The 21,366-nt window shown below is 47.0% G+C and overlaps 3 protein-coding genes across 3 annotated transcripts; 2 read left to right on the forward strand and 1 right to left on the reverse strand.

The window, feature by feature from the left end:
• Positions 1 to 7,128: 7,128 nt before the first annotated feature.
• F5J12DRAFT_786916 (uncharacterized protein) lies at positions 7,129 to 10,599 on the forward strand (the record flags this gene model as incomplete). Its single annotated transcript, XM_051743552.1, has 11 exons — positions 7,129 to 7,633; positions 7,874 to 8,142; positions 8,187 to 8,223; positions 8,520 to 9,191; positions 9,317 to 9,348; positions 9,436 to 9,558; positions 9,604 to 9,754; positions 9,857 to 10,001; positions 10,050 to 10,081; positions 10,193 to 10,282; positions 10,337 to 10,599. 11 exons carry the CDS (start codon positions 7,129 to 7,131, stop codon positions 10,597 to 10,599), a joined length of 2,319 nt encoding a protein of 772 aa, XP_051594757.1.
• An 8,980-nt stretch (positions 10,600 to 19,579) lies between these two features.
• F5J12DRAFT_865837 (uncharacterized protein) lies at positions 19,580 to 20,377 on the reverse strand. Its single transcript, XM_051747035.1, has 3 exons — positions 20,076 to 20,377; positions 19,914 to 20,010; positions 19,580 to 19,850 (listed from the first exon to the last, which is right to left on the reverse strand). The coding sequence occupies exons 1-2, from the start codon at positions 20,299 to 20,301 to the stop codon at positions 19,976 to 19,978; spliced, it is 261 nt and encodes an 86-aa protein (XP_051594758.1). The 5' UTR covers positions 20,302 to 20,377; the 3' UTR covers positions 19,580 to 19,850; positions 19,914 to 19,975.
• F5J12DRAFT_865839 (uncharacterized protein) lies at positions 20,229 to 21,121 on the forward strand. The gene has a single exon (XM_051747036.1). The coding sequence runs from the start codon at positions 20,509 to 20,511 to the stop codon at positions 20,779 to 20,781; it is 273 nt and encodes a 90-aa protein (XP_051594759.1). The 5' UTR covers positions 20,229 to 20,508; the 3' UTR covers positions 20,782 to 21,121.
• Positions 21,122 to 21,366: the final 245 nt, after the last annotated feature.

A 21,366-nucleotide genomic window follows, 5' to 3' on the forward strand; every position in this document is an offset into this window, starting at 1 on the left:
TCTAACCATTGTTGGGCATAGAAGTACTGTCATTTGCGACCTCAGTGTTTGCTGTGCACTATTGCTAGTACATTATTTTGTACATGCAGTGTGTTAATCCCATAGTTGTTTGAATCCATGGTTCTCAATAATAGCAAAAATAGGAACCTGAAAAATAAAAATGAAAACATGAAGATTATAATGGGTGGCGAAGCATGGCCATGCATGGTAATGGTGTCTGTGGTATTGTATGTACTTGGCATGCTGTTGTGTACTCAACAATGGTGTCACGTTGTGAGTCAAAGTGAGGTTCAGTGGTGAAAACCAACCAAAACCAACACAAAAGACAATGAAAGCGAGTGGTGGTGTGCCTATGCAGTACCTAGATGGTAGAACCTGTTCTTTGGGAGGGTTTTTGCAAGCTACAACACTCAAAGATGAGTGCTGAGGGTTGGGGGTGCTCCTGACAAAGAGGGAGCAAGAATGTGATAGAAAGCGATAGGGTAGACTGCTGTCAGCCTACAGAAGGATGGATGGTGAGTTAATTCAATGTCCTAAGCTGTACTGAGCTCAGGGAGGGCTTGGAGCAAAGTATATGGATGATAGATGATGATAAGCGAAGTAGATGATAGCTAGACCCTTAATAAAGTCTCAACTATCGAAGCTGATGAATGATTTACTGAGAGATGATAAATTGTGAGCAAGAGGGGCTCTCTGATGTCTCTTTTTTTTTGCTACCTAAGTACAGTGACTTATATACAGTACAGGGGCGTTGCCTATGGAAAACAAGGTGCAAACACTTGGTAAGTGATTGGTAACTGATGAGTAAGGAATGTAAGTGATGGGTAATCATCTTGGAAAGCATTGGTAAGCATTGGTAAGGATAAGTAAGCCAAAAAGCAAAGAATCAGTAAGCAAAGTCAAAAGATTGGTAAGTATTGGCAATGGTGAGTCAAAGACAGTCAGAATGTCACAGTATGAGTCAAGCAATGTCAGGAACTGGGAAAGTGCACTGGAATCACATCAGGGGGAGGCCGTGCATGTCACATCTTGAAGAGATCACTTCTAGGCCAAAGTGGGATGACAGAGAGGCAGCGCTGATCTGATGCCAATATAGTACATCCAAAAGCGGACAGGGTGAGTCAGATGTCAACAGGGGTCAAGCTTTGGGGGTCTGTGGGGTGACAGGAGCATAGGGGATTGCAACTTTCCCCCCCAAACCATCCTCTCAGTGAAGCAAACAAAAACTTCATGAATGAGGCTTTGTTGGAAGAGAGGATGAAGGGGGAGCGTCTTCTGCTGTATCTTGCAACAAGGAGGCAAGATGTGCATCATACTTGTCATGGATGCAATCAGGGAGAGTGGAGAACAGTAGATTATACTGTAGCTGTCACAATTTTGGAAGAATGATGGATGAGACTGGTATGAAGACATTGCAGGGGGCAGGGAGGAAGGATCCATATGCTTCTTGGACTGGAGAGACTGAAACGACCACATAAGACCTTTCCAAGTGAATGACAGACCTGAGGCAACCAAAGAATGTCCTCCTGGAGGTCATACTGACAAAAAGAACACACTGTCCAAGCTGGATGGGCTGAGAGGGGGCAGATGAGGGTGGGATGTACCAGGACGCTTCAGGACAGAAGCTGGTAGGAACTCCTGGTAGATATATGTAGCCATGGTCCCTAACAAAGGGGACAAGCGAAATGACTGATGTGGAGGCAGCCATATCAGAAGAATTAGCGAAATGAGCGTCTTTTGGAGGGAGTGCTGTAGAAACGTGTGGAGTGCGCAAATCCTTTCCAATCTTGGAAGGTAGGATCGTGTGGCTGAGCACTACAAGCAAGTGTGGGAATGGTTTCGGTGTCTGCAGAATTGGTGGAGATACGTCGAAAACTGGAATGCTGTACACGGGCGCTTAAGAATTTTATTGGCACTTAACTTGCCTCCTCCTTTTTCTTTGGCACTGACAACTTGTTCTTGTGCAAGGGATGACTGCTGACATTGCTGGCTGTCCTTCTTCACATGAGGGCTATGGTCTTCACCTCCATTTATCAGCTACATCCATGTCCACCTCACCAAACACCTTTGGTGTGTGACACTGTGCAGAGAATGTCTCTTCAAATCCATATGCTGCAGCTCTTTTTTTCAACTTTATTATCCACTGAGTGTTGGATACTCTGTTTGGGATACAGAAGAGGGGTAGTCAGACAACTAGTCACATGGGGGTCCTCAGACATCTCAGTGCATATTTTGGTGTGGTAGAGGCACAGGGCAGAGGTTCACTTCATGTCCACATGCTCTTATGGCTGGCTCACACCCCAAATGTGAATGAGATGCAGGCCTTGTTGCAACAGGAGTCTTTTCATGAACAGATTCACTCATACATCTCAACCAATATCCATGCCCACCTTGATGACCTCACACCAAATGACATTGTCAATATGCCCAGGGATCCTCAACTTGCATACTCCTGCCCCCCTGACCCATGTGTTTCAGCCTGGTCAGTCATCAATCATCAATTCAAACACCAGCTAGTCAGATCCCAGCAACTTCATTCTTGCTCTGGAGTGACATGTCTGCACATGCACAATGGTGAAAGAGAACCCTGGCCTTTAAATGCCCAGGACTTTGTCAACAAGCGAGGAAACTGGGGTCCAAGGCAGATGCATGGTTACATCAATGCATATTGCCCAACATTGTTAACAGTGATGTGTTGCAACAACAACTTGAAAATCAACACCAATGGTGCTGATACAAAGGATGTCTGGTTTTACATCACTGCCTATGTGATGAAAAAGCAAAAGAAGTCACACAACTTGTCTGTGTTGATGGCATCAACACTACCATATCACCACAAGAATCCTCAATATGATGATGTGTGAGAACACAACTGCTTACTACTGTACTGCTGCATCAATGTGATCAATCGAGAGACAGAGTTGTCAGGACCACAGGTGATGTCATATCTCATGGGCTTCAGTGACAACTTCAGTTCTCACAACTATGCTGCCTTGTACACTGGCACTTTATTCTCCTCTGTCAAAACTATGTTTCCTGAGCTTCACATGTCAAGCTCTGGCATGTAAGTTTGTTGAGCTGTTGGACATTGGGCACCAGTCCTGACCACATTCATAGAGTCAGTCAAAACATTGATAGGTCCAGTGATGACACTAGTGATGACAATGATGTCATTACCCTTGGCTCAACCCCTGCTGGTGTTTTGTTTCCTTGCTTGCAAGTGCAGGACTATGTCTTTTGCGGGCCAGAGTTGGAGGACTTCTGTCTTTTGGCATTTGTCACAGATACATGGGAGGAGCATTATACACAGTCTCAGGCCTGCCCACCTGCACCTTCTGTGCCCAAATGTGGCTGGCCTGCACATCTGTGTTCGTACTATTCAGAGCAGCATCCAAAGTGGAAGTCACACCATCGTGTCTGTCATGCCAGTTGTCTTTGGTTAATCTCAAAGCCAGCATCATCAGTATAGTGTGGCACCACTTAGCAGACTTCCAGGGACTGATGGATGAGAAATTCTGCAATGATATTGAGTGTGTAACTGCAGATGCCATTGGTTTAGCTTTTGGAATCATGCAGAAGGTGCACAAGAAAGGTAGGGTATCCTTGGTCTTGATTATGTCTCTGCTTAGTGCTTCCTTGACAGCTTTCCCAAGTTGCTCCCCCACATAATGACAACTCCTGCAATTCAACCCAGGTCTGTTTCTCCACCTTCCTATGTTGTGTTCTGTCTAAGATAATGTACCAGCAGCAGGGGTGAACAGAATCAGTAGGATCAAAGAAATTGTTCATTCCTGGTGCATGGTCCTAATCAGATGTCTGTCATTAGACTAAGGTACAATTGATTATATTAGGGACAAACCAATAAGAAAAACACAGAGAAGCATGGCATTTGCAACCAGGCAACTAACTCCAAACAATGAGAATGCCATCATGATTAATTGATCAGAAACAATAATGTGGGTAACAATAACCTGCCCACCCTCATAAATGCCCTAATAAATTCCTCAATTTCTCCCAGTGACTGAATCAAACCAAATCCCCATGCTTCCTGTCAGGTCACAATGTGCAAGGTCTCAATCTGTTCCTCCCCTTGTCCCCCACCTGGTGGAGACTTTTCCCCTGTTATCCTCACAGGCCAAGATAGTGTATCAGCAGGTCTGGTGTGTCATCATGGTAGCAGAGCAAGAAATGAGGCCCATGAGCTGTCAGACCTCTTTGGAGCATACGAAGGAGCTGTGTAGGGTGCAGTCACCCCAGTCCAGTCAGATGTCCACTAAGGATACATCCAAATCGCCTTGGTCACAGTTGCCCAATCAGGATACACCCAAATTGCCTCAGTCACCAATGACAGTCAGTTTTGCTGGTGTTGATGTTGGGGAACCATGATCTTTGCCTTCACCCTTGGACTCCTCACTCACCAGCCTTGAGTCTATTGAGCTTACCACTAAAATTTGGACACCACCCAGCGAGAGAGGCTGTCTGGGAAGGGGTGGATACAACCTTGAGGAGCACTTGTGATGGAGTGGCAATGAGATGTGTAAAGTCAAGGTATGTATGTCTTAGACAATGTGCTTCATGAACTAAGGTAAGACTTGGCAGCAAGTTGTCCACACAGCAGTGAAGAAGTATCTCAATACAACAAAAAGCAGGAGTACCAAGATTCCAAAGCTGTTCAGAAAGTCACTGGCATTGTAGGTTGTTTATTGTGTCCAGAGCAAATTTACTCACCCATTTTATGCCAGGCAATGGTTCCCATGGCTTGAGGACTACAAGCACTGTTGGCCTGTTCTCAATATGATCCACCTTCATCTCAAGTACCTTTCATCAAGGCACTGGAAAAGGTGAGAAGAGACACCTCACCCAAGTGAACTGTCAGACTCAAACTGTAGGTGGGTGCTCAATGTGCTGGATACAGCCAGCCTGAAGTACCTTGTACCTTTGTGCCTAGAATCCATCATACACATACATCCCGCTCTGACTTATAGCTATCACCCACATATCCACTTGTATGCCCTATTGTTTAGATGATTGCTGCATGCCATCTTTCATGTCATCCTGTATGAATGTGATGAGATCTTTATTGTGTTGCACTCATGAACTAAGCCTAAACCTAACACACACTGAGTCTGCACATTCTAACCTACAATACTGAGGTTGACAGTGTGTGCATTGTGTGATTTTGCTGTGGCTACCATGTGATCATGAGTTGTGTTCATTTTGTATCTATGAATTTGTTGTATTTCTACATTTTTCTCCATCATGCTGCCTTTTCTGCCATTAGACAGTTGTAAGGTACTAAGCACAACTCATGATCACATGCATGTGTCAGGTTTGGCGCTTTGCTTAAGCAGCTACCATGTGATTGTGAGTTGTGTTCAGTATATCAGTGGTGAACTTTCTCACAAACACTTTTTCCCTCTTTTCACTGTCCCACAGGTAAGTGGCCAATGTACAGTGCTACCTGTGTGGGACACTGCCTCTGGGTAGCATGCTGATTAGGGGGAAAGCTGTAGGGTAATCCCTAGGCTTGACCCAAGGGGTGCTGAGTAGGAAGGAGACATAGAATATGATGGTAGAGTCAATCAGGAAGTTGAATGTAGGGTGTGGAATTTAATTCTGCAGTGTTGTAGACAATTTGGGTCCAAATAGACTTGTTTATGAAATTCCAAGTGACAATCTTGGCATGAGGAAGTAATTCTGAGACTCGTGAGACATGAAGGCAAGATACAGATATGTGGGGGACATGAAAGACACAGTAGATGTAGATTGACACTAGAGATGCAGATGACACAGTAGACACAGGACAAAGCAGACACTTTGAACACTTAGACACACAAATGACTTGGATAGTGACTCCAAAAGATGGGTGGTATTTTTCCATTGCTGAGGCGGAATTATATAGTACATGGAGAGTAAGGTACTGATTGGGATAATGTGGGGTGGGTGAAGTAAAAATTCTGAAAAATAAAGGGAGATGTGACAGATGTCAATGCACTACAGAATCATGTGAAAACAAACTGAAAAGCAGTAACTGAAAGAAACAAAAGGGAAAGACAGGTATCTTTCAACAGAACAAGCATACCACATACCATAGAGTAGCATATGCAAAGGATAGAGGCTGTAGATGCAAAGGGGTTCTTGCATTGCAGAGAAAGATTCACTGGAAAGGAATGAGAGGGGTAACTGGGGTTTATTACTGATGATCTGTGTGATTTCCCAGCTACATGGAAAGGCAAGGGATGAGGCAACACAACTGTGGAATTCTGGATAGACATATGTCAGGTTGATGTTGACATGGAATTCTGGGACAATGACTGGTGTGTGTTATTGATGGACAGGGGAGCTCTGAAGGTTCAATGGGCAAGGCAGCACATGAGGCTGATGCAATAATTCTGAAGACAACAGACATGGAACTCTGATAGGGGTCAACTTTGGTAACAGCAGAATTTTGGTGTTGGCATCCCTATTTCAGCCTCAGGGAGTATACCACTCCCTACACCTGCATACTAACTGTGTCCCACAGTCGTGTCATATCCTTTGCAGTAAGTCACTGGCACAATGTTTGATTCACAATCACTCATCGCAGTTCAAGTGTTCCACCCAATAAACATGCATGGTAGGGTATTGTGAGCAGCATCTGACTTGATTGCCACTGTGACAGTGATTGGCAACTCAAAGTACAATGTCTGAGTGCCATTGAGTGTTTAACCCAATAAATGTGCATTTGTATATATGTAGACACTGTCAACCATAATAATTAAGGTAGCTTGTAGTAACTTATCAAAGTGGGTGTTACAGAATTTCAATAATACCAGTGTAGACCAAGATATAATGAAATTGCACATGCTTGAGGCGATGACTTGGAAGCAATGATATGAAGCACATTCAGTAAAGATAAGCACAATGTATGCTGCATACTCAGTTGTCGATCTGACTACATACCCCTAGATCATTCTTATTGTCCACATCAAAAGATACCATTTTTTGTCCTCTTGTCCAGGACAATAGCAGTTCTGGTTGCCAAGCTTAGCACCTGTCCCCTCAAATAGCTGAAATTGTGGCCTTATATTGCTTCATTAGTACTTCCCCCTCCACTCTATCTACTGCTCACTAGTTACCTCCAGCTCTATGACAACCCTGCTATCAATGGAACCAAAGGTCAAAACCACTACCACTCTCCCCAATGACAAGGCATTTGCCTTTCTTGAGAGGTTCACACACAAAGAATTCACTGACACCACCCTCCTATTCAACATCAAAATTGAGCTTGCTGTTGCTGGCATTGCCTTCAAATTGGAGGAATGGTTAGACCTGATCAAGATCATCATATTGAATCTGGGGGGCATGGGGATAAATGCCATCAAGGCTGCATGGGAGCTCAAACAAGCTAAGGTAGCCCCAGTAGTTCCCTTGTTGGAAGATGCTGCCACATGGCAGTTGGTTTTGTGTTGGGCAACTGATGATAGCCTTTCCTTCAGCATATTCTTGACAGAGATGGAGAAGTTTGGCAACAGATACCAGTTTGACAAGTGGAAGTCCATCTTTGACCAAGTATTTGAAGCCTCTTGGGAGGGTACCACTGTTGAGGTCATTAGGGCAGCCATGGCTGAGCATGGTGTCATCAAGCCCTCTAGTAAGTAGATCTTTAAATCCTCATGATTTACTGACATCCACCAGGTGTACATGATCCCCCCCCTGCTGAGGCTTCTTCCTCCCATAAGTAAACTTCTCAAAGCAATTTTGTAAACCAATTCATTCTGTATCTCACAGGCAACATCTCCCATGTCATCCTCTCCCCCCAAGCTCCTTCATTGCAGACTTGTAAACCTATGTTCACCTTAGGTTTTGGATCCCTTGCTAACCACTCAATCAGGCAGAAGCTCATGCAGATCCCACCACTCCCTACACCCAGCGAAGCATCCAAGAATGAGCACATCTGCTTCTCAATATCTGGATATTTCTGCACAGGAGGATGAAGAGGACAAAGAGGAAGACAAGGAAGATGAACTAGACAATGAAGTGGACTGCCATCCAAGGGTGACCATGATAGCTCCATCAGGGCACATGAATCTAACTCAACAGCTCAAAAGCCTTTTCCACCACTATGGTGGCAAGGGGAGTGCAGAAGGGTCAAGGGCAATGGTGCATCAGCAGTCAAAGATCATATGGAGGTGAATATGAATCAGACTCAGCCAAGAGTATTCAAGGTCATGCTGCCCTCTGGTATGTCATGTCTCCTCTTCACTCCTTCACTTGGGAACTTACCTGGTCTCCATTAGCTTGTTCTGCAGGATTCATCCTCCAGCACTTCAAGCTGGAGGGCCTGGAATGCAAGACCTTCCATTCAATCCCTCACCACATATATGTGGAAGCTCCCAGCATGCATGATGTCTGACTCAGGCTCCCCCCTTCACACACCAATCTTGTCCCACAGATCATGCCAGTACCAATGGAAGAAATGGAATCCTTTGTGCAGCCCTGTGACATACCTGTTCACTCTTGGGTTCACTTGTTAACAGGCAGCCTCAAAAATGAAATTGCCTATGTACAGCACATTGAAGGCAACTCAGTGTACATTCTCATTGTTCCTTGGAATTTGCCCTACATCTCCAGTGGTGAGAACTCTGTGGTCTGCTGGGAGCTTTTTGATGTGGACCTGGCCTACAAACATGGCCTGGAAGTAACCCTTACCCTGAGTCCAGAGGGGCATACTATCACCCACTGCCTCCAGTCTCAGTACCACTGCAGCCTTCTTCATGGATATTTTCGAAGGTGTAATGTTGAGCCAGTGAACCTGCCTACTCCTGAGCAAATTGCATGGTTCATTGTGTTGGGTGTGGATCCCACTTTGGTCACACATACCTTAACTTATTTCTCTGCTCAAAGGTGGCAGGTAGGGGACTGTGGCAAGATTCAGGCTGGGGAGTTTGTCAACAAGGTAGCCTACATCACAATGGACATCCAAGGTGAATCAGTGATTGTTTGTTTGGATAATCCTACCCTGGAATTGCCTGCATCTCTGGAGATTTCAATCTACAACTTCAAATGCAAGTTTCACAGTGGCAATTCAGTAGATGTCATTGCCAGCCCTCATCATGGCTTTGAGGGCATGGTACTTAGTGTTGACATGATCAAGGAGATGGCTCTATTGTGTGGCAATGACAGACAACAGGAAAGTCAGGGTATTCAGAGTAAAATCCTTTGCTGACACTTGCTCATAGATGGACATCTCTACAATCTTCCTGGCATTGCACAGAGTGCTGCTGAGCTATCCCAACTGAGATCCCCATGATCAACTGCGAATGCCATCCCCCAGTTGAAGAGCACTTCATAGAGCCAGGGGATGCAGTATGGATCCTCACCAGACACTACAGGGGCCTCACAGGCTGAGTGCAATACTTCTCCTACAGCCTCAGACAAATATTGGTCACACAGCACATCAAAAAGGTGTTCAATGACAAAGATGCCAAGGGGGACAAGGGCAAGTCCAAGGCTCAAGTACCAGAGGTTCCTGGTGAGGACAGCAATGGTGATGGGGCTGACAATGAGGTGATCATTGTCAGCTTGGATGACATCCAAGTGACAGCTTGACCAATTCTGCAGTTCTCGAAGAAGAAGGGGTGGGACATATCTAAAGGCGACCTAATACAAGTCATATGTGGTCCTGCTGTAGATGTTGAAGGGGTCGTTTGCAGCATTGACTTGATCACTGCAACCCTTACACTGGAGTCTGAAGACAGTCCATGGGTACATGGTTCTACTTTGCCTGTCATCCCATCTCTCTAATGGCATCATAGTGCGAACATCCCTATCAACTTCTGTGCTAAATTAAGGGACTACTCCCTTCATGATGCAGAACATCATATTGGATGTGAAGTATGGATCATCTCAGGTCTGAATAAGGGATACAGTGGGATGCTGCGATCAGTAGGCCAAACTTCATGCACAGTTGCAATCCATTCCGGCACAATGACATTCAAAAATACTGCAGTCATCTCCAGGTAAGTCACTTCATTGCTAGGGGTCATGCACTGATATTTCCTTTTTAGATTTGGCATGTTGCTTGATGGGACACTGCTAGGTTCCTTGTGATTGGTGGCATTCAATCATATGTGACAGGGAAGTTTCATACCTGAATCTCAACCTTGCAGCATCACTCCACCTCTGCCACCAAGTTAAACTCCCTCAGCAGATCCAGGTCCAAGCAACCCCTGGGTCACCACCCCCAATGATGTCAATGCACAATGTTGCAGTGAGCAGGAGCAACAGAGCATTGACTATGGTACATTGATTCTCTCCCCCCCTTGCTACACATTTTCTTAACTTTGTTGTTTAGGATGCATGTCCTGGCTCTTTGACAATGACTTCTGTAACTTCAGCAAGTGGCATGTCTGCTTGAGAGTCAGGCTTGCCTACAATCATGGGACCCTGGGCAAGCAAGTGGTTTGCACCACCATTTCAGATCATTTCTTTTCAGAGAAGCATGGCATGGCACCTCCTGGGCATGTATTGGCCACCATGACCTCAAGCACTGCAAGCACCATCATTGAACATCACACTCTCCCACCAACCCAACAAGTACTGGTCAGCACTGCCTAATACTGCAGGGTGCACTCAAGGGTGAAATTCACCACATCAGTAAATGTCACAGTAAAAAAGCCCCAAAAGGGGTGGTATTAGAGAATGGGACTCAGCTCCTGTTATATGATGTTTGCCTGGTCATTGCAGCATGACTTGTTGATGCTGCAAGATAGGCCATTCAGCCTAATCGTGATCAATTTACTGACATTCCTTCAGTTCTTTCATATAGTCACATTGTATAGACAGATGTAGGATCTGTACATAGATGTCACCTTTGTGAGCCATGTTGATATGCCTCCAGACATGAAAGTGACCAAATGAGGTGTGCCCCTTAGAATGGTCAATTTGCCTACAACTATAACAACAAAGGGGGTGCACTCCCCATCATTATATTACATGCTGCCTGGGTTGTGTGCTTCCTTCCAGTACCATTACTAGAGATTAGTCAATCATACTGTCACCTAGATATGCTTAATTGCATTGGAGATACAAAAAGAATGCCTAATATGGAGATCACTGGGCAGTCACCAGCCAATCATTGGCCTGCTCTTTGCCTGATGTCTTCTGAGCATCTCAGAACTGATATTTAGTTATTTACTTTGGTAACACCTTTTGATGATGCAGATAATCTTATGCTTTGATAATCTCAGAATGGATTGCATAGTATTGAATTATGCATCCATACAAAGTGATTTCCAAGTTTCAACTTTTACTGTTGTTACCAGCTGTTTAGGAAGCATTTCTCACAATATAGACTTTGGATAAATATTATATGTTTGCTTGAAATCAAGATATACAAGAGTCTTGTAATTTGATTCATAAGAAAATATGCTATTTTCACTTTGGAATACTCTTTAGAGTATGTGATAACATTGAAACTGCCACAGTGATATTGGCTGGGGGCATGGTTACTAGTTAAGGGATCCCCTTGGTGAATTATTATACTGTGCTTTGCTGTAACATGTACTTCTTACCAAGTAGTACATCATGAATTGTGATTGAAAGTGGGGCATGATAACATGTGGTATGTGATATCAGAGGACATCAGTACAATTAGCAAGTAAAATGATCATTGGAAAAGCACAGGGGATGAACTAATATGTGGCAGTACAGCAGCAGGTATACCCAACATAAAAATACAATTTAAGACATCATTTGCTCATGGGAATGGAAACATTTGTACCACTCCTTGCCATGGGCCATCTGACTCAAGTCCAACTCTGTGCAACAGCCTCTAGGAATGACTTGTATGGTCCACATTGAGTAAAATGGACTCCTAAGTTTTGGGGGGATCCAAAGTAGTAGTTGTCCCTTTGGGCCTCTGATCCAGCCATCATCATGTAACTTGACTGCTTGGCCCAGCATAGCCTGCTGTTGCACAAACCCATCAACAAGTGGATTGCTATTATGCAGTGCATGTGAGGGGTCAAATGAAAAGCAAATGGGATATCTCTTTGCATCTGCATTTTTATTAAGTGAAATAAGGATAGGTCACAGGTCTCCATGGAGGTACATACCATCTGCAGGGGGGGATGGATGAAGCATGCTGGAGGGGTGGGATACAATCAGTGCCAACTGCTCATTCTCCCAGAGCCTCACAGTGTTGTCCCAAGAGCCTGAGACAATCCTCTTGCCATCAGGGGAGAATGCAACTGAAAAGACTCCAGAAGTATGACCCTCAAGAGGGCTACCAATCTGCACACCTCCCTCAACATCCCAGACCCTCACAGTCTTGTCCCTTGAGCCTGAGACAATCCTCTTCCCATCAGGGGAGAATGCAACTGAAAAGACTCCATCTGTATGACCCTCAAGAGGGTTGCCAATCTGCACACCTCCCTCAACATCCCAGACCCTCACAGTCTTGTCCCAAGAACCTGAGAGAATCCTCTTCCCATCAGGGGAGCATGCAACTGAAAAGACTGCAGAAGTATGACCTTCAAGAGGGCTGCCAATCTGCACACCTCCCTCAACATCCCAGACCCTCACAGTCTTGTCCCCTGAGCCTGAGACAATCCTCTTGCCATCAGGGGAGAATGCAACTGAAAAGACTCTAGAAGTATGACCCTCAAGAGGGCTGCCAATCTGCACACCTCCCTCAACATCCCAGACCCTCACAGTCTTGTCCCTTGAGCCTGAGAGAATCCTCTTCCCATCAGGGGAGAATGCAACTGAAAAGACTCCATCTGTATGACCCTCAAGAGGGCTACCAATCTGCACACCTTCCTCAACATCCCAGACCCTCACAGTGTTGTCCCAAGAGCCTGAGACAATCCTCTTCCCATCAGGGGAGAATGTAACTGATTCAACTCCATCTGTATGACCCTCAAGAGGGCTGCCAATCTGCACACCTCCCTCAACATCCCAGACCCTCACAGTCTTGTCCCTTGAGCCTGAGACAATCCTCTTCCCATCAGGGGAGAATGCAACTGAAAAGACTGCAGAAGTATGACCCTCAAGAGGGCTGCCAATCTGCACACCTCCCTCAACATCCCAGACCCTCACAGTCTTGTCCCCTGAGCCTGAGACAATCCTCTTGCCATCAGGGGAGAATGCAACTGAAAAGACTCCAGAAGTATGACCCTCAAGAGGGCTACCAATCTGCACACCTCCCTCAACATCCCAGACCCTCACAGTCTCATCCTCAGAGCCTGAGACAATCCTCTTCCCATCAGGGGAGAATGCAACTGAAAAGACTCCATCTGTATGACCCTCAAGAGAGCTGCCAATCTGCACACCTCCCTCAACATCCCAGACCCTCACAGTCTTGTCCCCTGAGCCTGAGACAATCCTCTTGCCATCAGGGGAGAATGCAACTGAAAAGACTCTAGAAGTATGACCCTCAAGAGGGTTGCCAATCTGCACACCTCCCTCAACATCCCAGACCCTCACAGTCTTGTCCCCTGAGCCTGAGACAATCCTCTTGCCATCAGGGGAGAATGCAACTGAAAAGACTCTAGAAGTATGACCCTCAAGAGGGCTGCCAATCTGCACACCTCCCTCAACATCCCAGACCCTCACAGTCTTGTCCCCTGAGCCTGAGACAATCCTCTTCCCATCAGGGGAGAATACAACCAAAAAGACTCCATCTGTATGACCCTCAAGAGGGTTGCCAATCTGCACACCTCCCTCAACATCCCAGACCCTCACAGTGTTGTCCCAAGAGCCTGAGACAATCCTCTTGCCATCAGGGGAGAATGCAACTGAGAAGACTCCAGAAGTATGACCCTCAAGAGGGCTACCAATCTGCACACCTCCCTCAACATCCCAGACCCTCACAGTCTTGTCCCCTGAGCCTGAGACAATCCTCTTGCCATCAGGGGAGAATGCAACTGATTCAACTCTAGAAGTATGGCCATGTAGCAGCTGTTGTTCCACTGGCCACCCATTCAACCCTCTTACAGTAACTCCAGCCAGGCTTGGGAATTTTGGCAAGAGCATCATTGATAGCAATGCATTGGAAGGAATAAATGGCAATGCAGAAGCATACAGGTGTGGAGTGCTGTGCACTATCACACTGCCAAAATTCCGAATTAACTTGATTCCATCTTTTACCAATGCCAATATATCCTTCAAGCCATCTTGACCCTTTATTGCTGGGTCAGATGTCATCAAATACCATACATAGGGTACTCACCTGTAGCCATGTTGCAACAGTACCAAGAGCATCTACACCCTTCCCAACTATCCCCAGAAGACTTAATACCTCCAGCCAGAACAGAATCTTTTCACTTCCAACAATAGCCTTCACCAACCCTGCAAGTTCCAAGTCAAATCCTGTCCTCCACAGATGCTGAGCCCAGAATCGACAGGAGTAGGAGAGATGGTATGGAATCTTCTCCTTGATTCTCTTTGACAGATCAGAAACTTCAGAATTGGCAAGGTAGGAGCTTTCTAATTCGCAGATGTTGAATCGAAGGTTATCATGAAGAATCTGCAATGAAGCGAAGGCTGGGTCTCTTGTATGTTGTATGTTGGAGGCATCAATGAAGTAGATACCGCTCCGCGAATGATCCGTCAGGAAGTCATAAAAGGATGCATGAAGGGGCCGCACAGCAGAGACGCGGTCCACAATGCCACCCAGCACCGGAGACATGAACTCGAGGATGAGAAAAATGTCATAGCGCTCCAGCTTTTTGGGAATTTTTCACGCATCGAATTCAAGGCTGCCATAGGAAGAGGTTCGAGCGTCATCATGATTTGTCGCATAACGGAGTGATATCGTTCCAGGCCTCTCCCAGATTCAGGTATGCCCCCCTTCAGGATTTCAAAGTAAGTCGTGTCCAGAAGTGTCCTTCCTTCTTTCGACTCGAAAGCCATCAGATTGTCGTAGCGTTCTTTCGAAGTTTCTCCAGCGTTACCTGGCTTGATGAACTCGCAAGCCAGACGAGCCCACTCGAACAGACCATCAGATTTTTTGACGACATTCTGGACTTCCGTTGCTCCAATGCTGGGAAAACGGTCAAGTTCCTTGGAAACATATAGCTGGATGTCACGTTCCACCAACTCCCGAGGGACGTCGTCCAATGAGGTTGCCTTCACGTGTTGAACATCCCTCATGACACGTTCGATGTCCGGCAATGGTCTGGACGTCAAAAGGATCCGGAAATTGGCTGGCAGCTGCGCAGCTTCTGATGATTTCAGGAGGCCCAAGATTTCCCTCCTCGACGTCTCCGGCCCACTTTCATCCAACGCATCGATTACCACGACCACATTCCCAACTATCTCTCCATTAATCTCCGACAGCGGCTCCAAGATGAATCGTTTCCACTGCTGTAATACATCGCATGTGGTCTTAAGAGAGTGGTCATTTGACACCACATTCGACAATGCCCGTCGAAATGCCGGATCACGATCCGCCAGATCACGGGCGATAGTAGTCAGAATCTTTTCCTCCCGTCGTTCGGCCTGCCTGTCGCGAGCGAAGCAGAAACAAGTGCCGGGTGCTTTCACATCCTTGATCCACGATGCGATTGTATGGGCAATGGCAGACTTTCCTCTTCCGGGCTGCCCGTGGAGCCACAAGATACGAGGGGCATTGACGTCACATGTGGTAATCCAGTTGATGATATCCTTCAAAATTTCTGTCCTGGTGCCTTCGAGGCATTTCTTGGTCGTATTCAGGCCCGCACCAGCTGCGTAAGCCATGCCTTCAAGGTTCAGGTCTTCAAGCACGTGGGACATCTTGATTTGGATGTCCCGTATCGCGCGATCTCGATATTGTTGCATCAGATCACCGAGATTCTTGATGTGGCCACAGGCGACGGTCTGCGGGTCAGAAACAAGGCTGTCCCCGATTCTTATCACTGACGATGTATCACATCAGCACACTGAAGCGGATCAGAGGACCATGACCATAGGACCTACAGATGTTCTTCTTTTTACAATATTTTACGACGAACAGCGCTGCGGCACTCATCTCCTGTGAAATCCTCCGTAACGTCTCTTTCATGCTATCCATATTCTCAATAGTATCCTTTTCCATAAGAAATTCGTAGAGATCCTTCACGGTATTGAGGAGGCCAAACACCTCGTTGTCCAGGTTTGCTTGATTGATGAGCAACTGATGAGAACTGTATAAGCGAGGGATCCATGAGAGAGAAGGGGGATATACTTGAGAAGCAGCGGTGAGAATCCCTAGCGCAAACTGGACATAAGGGTGGACCTGTACGCTTACATCAGAGCGTGCAGGCGACGGAGGGGTAAGGCGCCTACATTCGATAGAGCGGTAACAAAGGAGTTGAACAATTTGAGAGGCCGGAGAATCGTCTCGATACTTTGAATCTTCGTCACCGCGGTATCGGCCTGCCCAACGAGACCCACAGCTGTTTGCAATACCTGGGGAATGGGCCTCATCTCAACCATTGCCTGTTGTGCATCATTGACCTGGCTGCCAATTCCGGTGTCGGTTGTCTCTGTAGTAAGAGGCTCTGATCGAGTCTGGTTCGACCGATGGAAGAGACGTCTCATCCCGGAGAACAGTTTTCGAGGTGTATTTGCCGACGATCCAGCAACCGAGGGGGCGTCGGCAGAGGGGCGAGACGCTTCTTCCGACTGCTGGGGCAGAGATCAATAAATACCATCGCGTGCAAGGCATAAAATGTGTACCGAGGGAATGTTAGGTGCGGTCGAGCTAGGCCTTTCGGAGCTAAACAGACGATGTTTCTTCAGTTGCTTGCGAGTCATTGAGAAATCCGTATTTTGTGTAAGCTTTGTAGGCTGGATTCGAGGTTGAGAGACGTAAATCAGACAGTAGCCAGACTCAGGTGTTGAAAGCGCCGACATGCTGTGGACACGTTGCAGGTGGCACTGCTGGAGGCCTGGCGCGCGGGCCAGATACATACACAGTGACGCTATCCTCGATATCTAATGCTTATGATAAGGAATTCGACTCCTTCATGCTCGCATTGAACAGAACGTCGACGCCAAGTCTATGAATATTCTCGCTATGCAGTAGTACCTTGCAGAAGAGTCGGATCATCCGGTTTTGTAACTCGTGGACGGAGACCCCAGTCATTGATCGAGTTCACTTTGAATCAGCAGTAAGGATTCAGCTTTACCTCACGGTTGGCTTGTGCATTTCACAACACAATTCCACGTTTCGACGAGCTTGCGCGCTGCTTCGGTCGTGCACCGATTCGATGACAATTAGTGTAGGCCTTCTTGGTTTGTTGTCCGATTTCAAAAATTTCCACCAACGATGTCAACGACAAGACTACCGTCGCCACGTGTTATTCCGGGTCATCGATCCCATACCCTTCCACCCACAACGCCGCTCTCCTCGCAGGTCGGTGGACACGCAGGGGTGCAAACAACCGAGGACGGCTCGTTGCTCCTCAAACCAGCCCTCCCTCCCAGAGAACTGGCATCCTGCCAGCTCGTTCGCAATGGCGTATCGCTAGACATCGACGCCACGACAGTGGCGAAATAACAAGGATCGTTATAACGACATGCTACAGGGCAAACAAGTTGGGCACCGGGGATTCGGCGATGACGTTCAAAGTACTATGCGCTTTAAATTGCTTCCAGAGGTGAGAACAACGGCGGGGATTTTATTGCAGAAATTATATGCTCAACATTTACTTATCGTTCATTTCTAGAGGCGCCCGGAGGTAAACCACGTATTGATACACGGGACGATCATGTTCGCATCTCTTCTCCCTCTCGGCACTTCACACACGCCTGGCATGCTACCATCGCACAGGTGTCCTATTCAAATAATATCTGCTCTCACTCGCAGACTTACTTGGGTACCGCAAGTATTGGCTGACGAGGTCATTTCTCCTCTGGTCTTCTAGCCTCATGAGTTTTTGCTTGTCGCCGGCGGAACGGTTTTCGCACCCTGTCACCACACAACTCACGAAAACTGGTCGATTGACTTGCCGTTCCTGATGACACTAGGTAAGTGAACCCTACCGTCAAGCCAAAGCGGAACTCGTTCATTCTCCATCTTGACCGATGTAGCTTAGCACCAATATAATATAATTTTCCAGTGTTTTAGCAGAGAAGACGATCTCTTATCGGGATTCAAGTCCTTCGTCAAAGTTTGCAGAGCTCTGCGAATGAACTGCAAGGTTAGACTGAGTCCAGCCTTTACTTCATTAACGGTGCCCTTCTCGTCGGGTCCTCGGTGCTCTCACCAGCGTGACACCCAAGTCTGCTCATGTACGCTTTTGGGACGTTGATGATTGAGCTATGTTCCACGGTGTTGGGCAAAATCCAGGCCCCTCGTCTGCCTCGTGCACCCAATATGTGATTTACGTACAGTCATAACTATTTCTGCTGTTGTTCCCGTCCGTTTCCCGCTTGGACCATGTTGGTGTCGCGAAGTTGCGTTGTCAACTTGGCCTTTATGGACCGTTGCGGGGTACTTCCCAAAAAGGAAGGACATTCATGCCAGGGGTTCATCCCTAAAAATCAGCATTGTTATCACGGCATGCTATAGTGCAAAGAATTTGGACACTGCGGATTCGGCGCTGAGGTTCAATGTATTGTGCGCACTGCACTCTAGATTACTGCCGGAGGTGAGAACAAGGGCAGGAATTTTATGGCAGAAACTGCGTGTTCAATGTTCACTTACGGTTCATCTCTAAAGGCACTCGAGGATAAACCATGCAACGATACACAGGAAGATCATGTTCGCGTCTCTTCTCCTTCTCGACACCTCACAGTGGAAACCAGTCTATTCTTCGCGTATTGGAGTTGTAGAAATTGTAAAGATGGTGCGGGCAGTGGCATCTGGCCGGGCCATCTGCATCGCTAACCCATACTCCCTTACCTGAAATTGGTGATCGCTAGCTTGATAGTCACTCTATGCATTTGAGCAAATGCTGGCGGTGTCTGTTTGGTCACCCGCGGGGATACATGCGAAACTCAATGGCATGGTCAAAACCGGGGCGAACGCCTTATACAGCTTCTGGCGTGACGAGTGCAAGGACTCTGCCTTACAAGCCCATGAGGACGACGAAACTCGGAAGCATGGCTAATTTGCAGTCGTCGATGTTTCTAGTCCATGGTGACGAAACAGAACTTCAAGTCAGCCATTGGTGGACGTAGACTTGAAAGAGAAGATGCAGGGTTGGCATGGACGTTTGTGAGGATGGTGTTGAAGGGTGAGTAGATAGTCTGTCCCTTTTTTGAGGGAGAGAATGATGTAGGTTGTGTGCGGTGTGAACGTGGTGCTGATGAGAGTTCTCTATAGCTGCACAGGTGGATACGGATGTATTACTTGCAGCACTTGGAAGTCGGTAGGAGGGTAGTATTGCCGTGGGATCTTGAGTTGACCAGGTGATGTGACGGTTCGACATATGCACGTACTGGTAACACGTAGGGCTGGTTAGGCGTTTGTTCCTAGGTATACTTAACATCGCTATTTGGGTACACAGCACAATTTTTCGTCCGCAAGCAGTCTGTTACTCGATTTAGCAGTCAGTCCACAGGGCCCTTGCCTGCCATGAGTGGAGGAGGGGGTCAGAACGGGTAGCAGTATATCACGCATGCAACTGCAGTTCACTCGTGACCGTGTGTGTGCTGGCGTAGAGTCACAGTAGTGTGAGAAGCGACGTGACGCAGGCAGCATAGATCAACAGACACGCGGATACGGTCTCCGAGCGACGTTGCGTGATGTCTGGTAATCAGATGAGTGCACGAGACGTGGCACGACGCCCATCCTAATAGCACCCACGAGCAAGCTTCCGACCGTCACGCACTTCTCCAACGAGCTGGGTCTATGACGAAGTCTTCAGCGAGCATCTCGGCGCACGCAACGTTAGGTATGAGATGAAATATGGCAGACATCTTACAAGAAGCTATCTCACAGTCGTCAAAATGTCTAGCTAGGAAAGGAAGGCGCATGATCTATCGCAGTTTGGCCAACTGGAACTAGGTTGCTGGACAGCTATGACTTACGTTGTTCATGTCCGTGGAATCGGGGTGAGATTTCCACCTCATCTGGTCCTGACCTATTGGTTTGCTAATTGTAACGATATCAATCACAGTTGATAGGACCAATAACAAACACACACATGTAAGGTCTGCCATAGGGTCATGCCCTAATAAAGAGTCCGATTTTATAAAATGGAGGTCATCGGACCCTGGGTGAGGCCACGTCGTTGCATGATGTGGGCAGTGGATGTGGGACGACGAGATGAGTGCCAACGTGACAAAGAAATGGCGGCAGAAGCCCAAACACCACTGAATCGCCCCCAACTCCAAACGCGACATCGTCCCTAGCCCAATGGGTATATGTCAGATGGGTAGTATCTCTGCCAAGGAATTGACACGCGCATGTGGTTTGAAATTTGATGGCTGGTCTTCGGACGGTTGAGAAGTGAAGCTGCGACCGAGGAGAAGAACTTCCGAGTCGGTATGTGACGAGCAGGCGTTGCGGTCCGTTTACCAGGCAGTTCGTAAAATTTCGACGACCTCTAGATGGAGTACGATGTTTCCTCTGCAGTGCCGGGTGCAGAAGCCAGCTGGCCCTTCGACGATCCCAACGCCGAAGTGATCCTTCGGTCCTCGGATAATGTCCATTTTAGAGTCTTCAAAGGCAACCTTGCACTCGCATCTCCTGTCTTCAAGGACATGTTCACTCTCGGTGCCTCAGTCCATGGTGAACGCCCATTGAACCCTTACTCGTTACCCATCAGTCCTCTCAGAAACAGGAACCGTGTTGGACATGTTGCTCAGACTCATCTATCCTGACAACCCCCGAACTCGACTCTATTGACGACATAAAGACTCTCGTTGCTACTGTCGTCAAGTACGATTTGATAGAACCAGCCGTCCATCATGCCACAGACCTGATAACTCGCAAATATTTGCAATCAAGCCCAGTTTCTCTTTATGCCGTCGCATGTCAATATGGTTGGAGGAACCTTGCAGAAAAGGCTGCGCGGGAAACGTTGAAGATCAAGGATTTTGGCCGGCCAGGCGGTTATGTGGCTGAACTTGAGGACATCACAGCAGGCGACGACCTCCTACTTCTGGAGTATCACTCTGCCTGTGCAACTGCTGCGCATGAGATCGACTTTCAAACGGAATTTGAGGACAACTTTCAACCAGAACTTAGAGACGAGATTGAAGACATGCCACAAATCATCTGCCGCTGCCCAAAGGATGTATCAGGTCATGAGTGGTTCCATGATTACTTGACTGCCACACGCGAGGCACTACTCCATCGACCCGATCCATCAACTGTCGAGAATCTGGATTTTCTTTGAAAGGTCAATTATCCTACCATATGTTCAAGAGCGACTTTGCGTCTCAGTCGGGTTTCTGAGATATTTG

The sequence above is a fragment of the Pisolithus orientalis genome (genome assembly GCF_024613125.1).
Source record: "Pisolithus orientalis strain OTSU chromosome Unknown F5J12scaffold_75, whole genome shotgun sequence".
In the NCBI taxonomy this organism is placed as follows: domain Eukaryota; kingdom Fungi; phylum Basidiomycota; class Agaricomycetes; order Boletales; family Pisolithaceae; genus Pisolithus; species Pisolithus orientalis.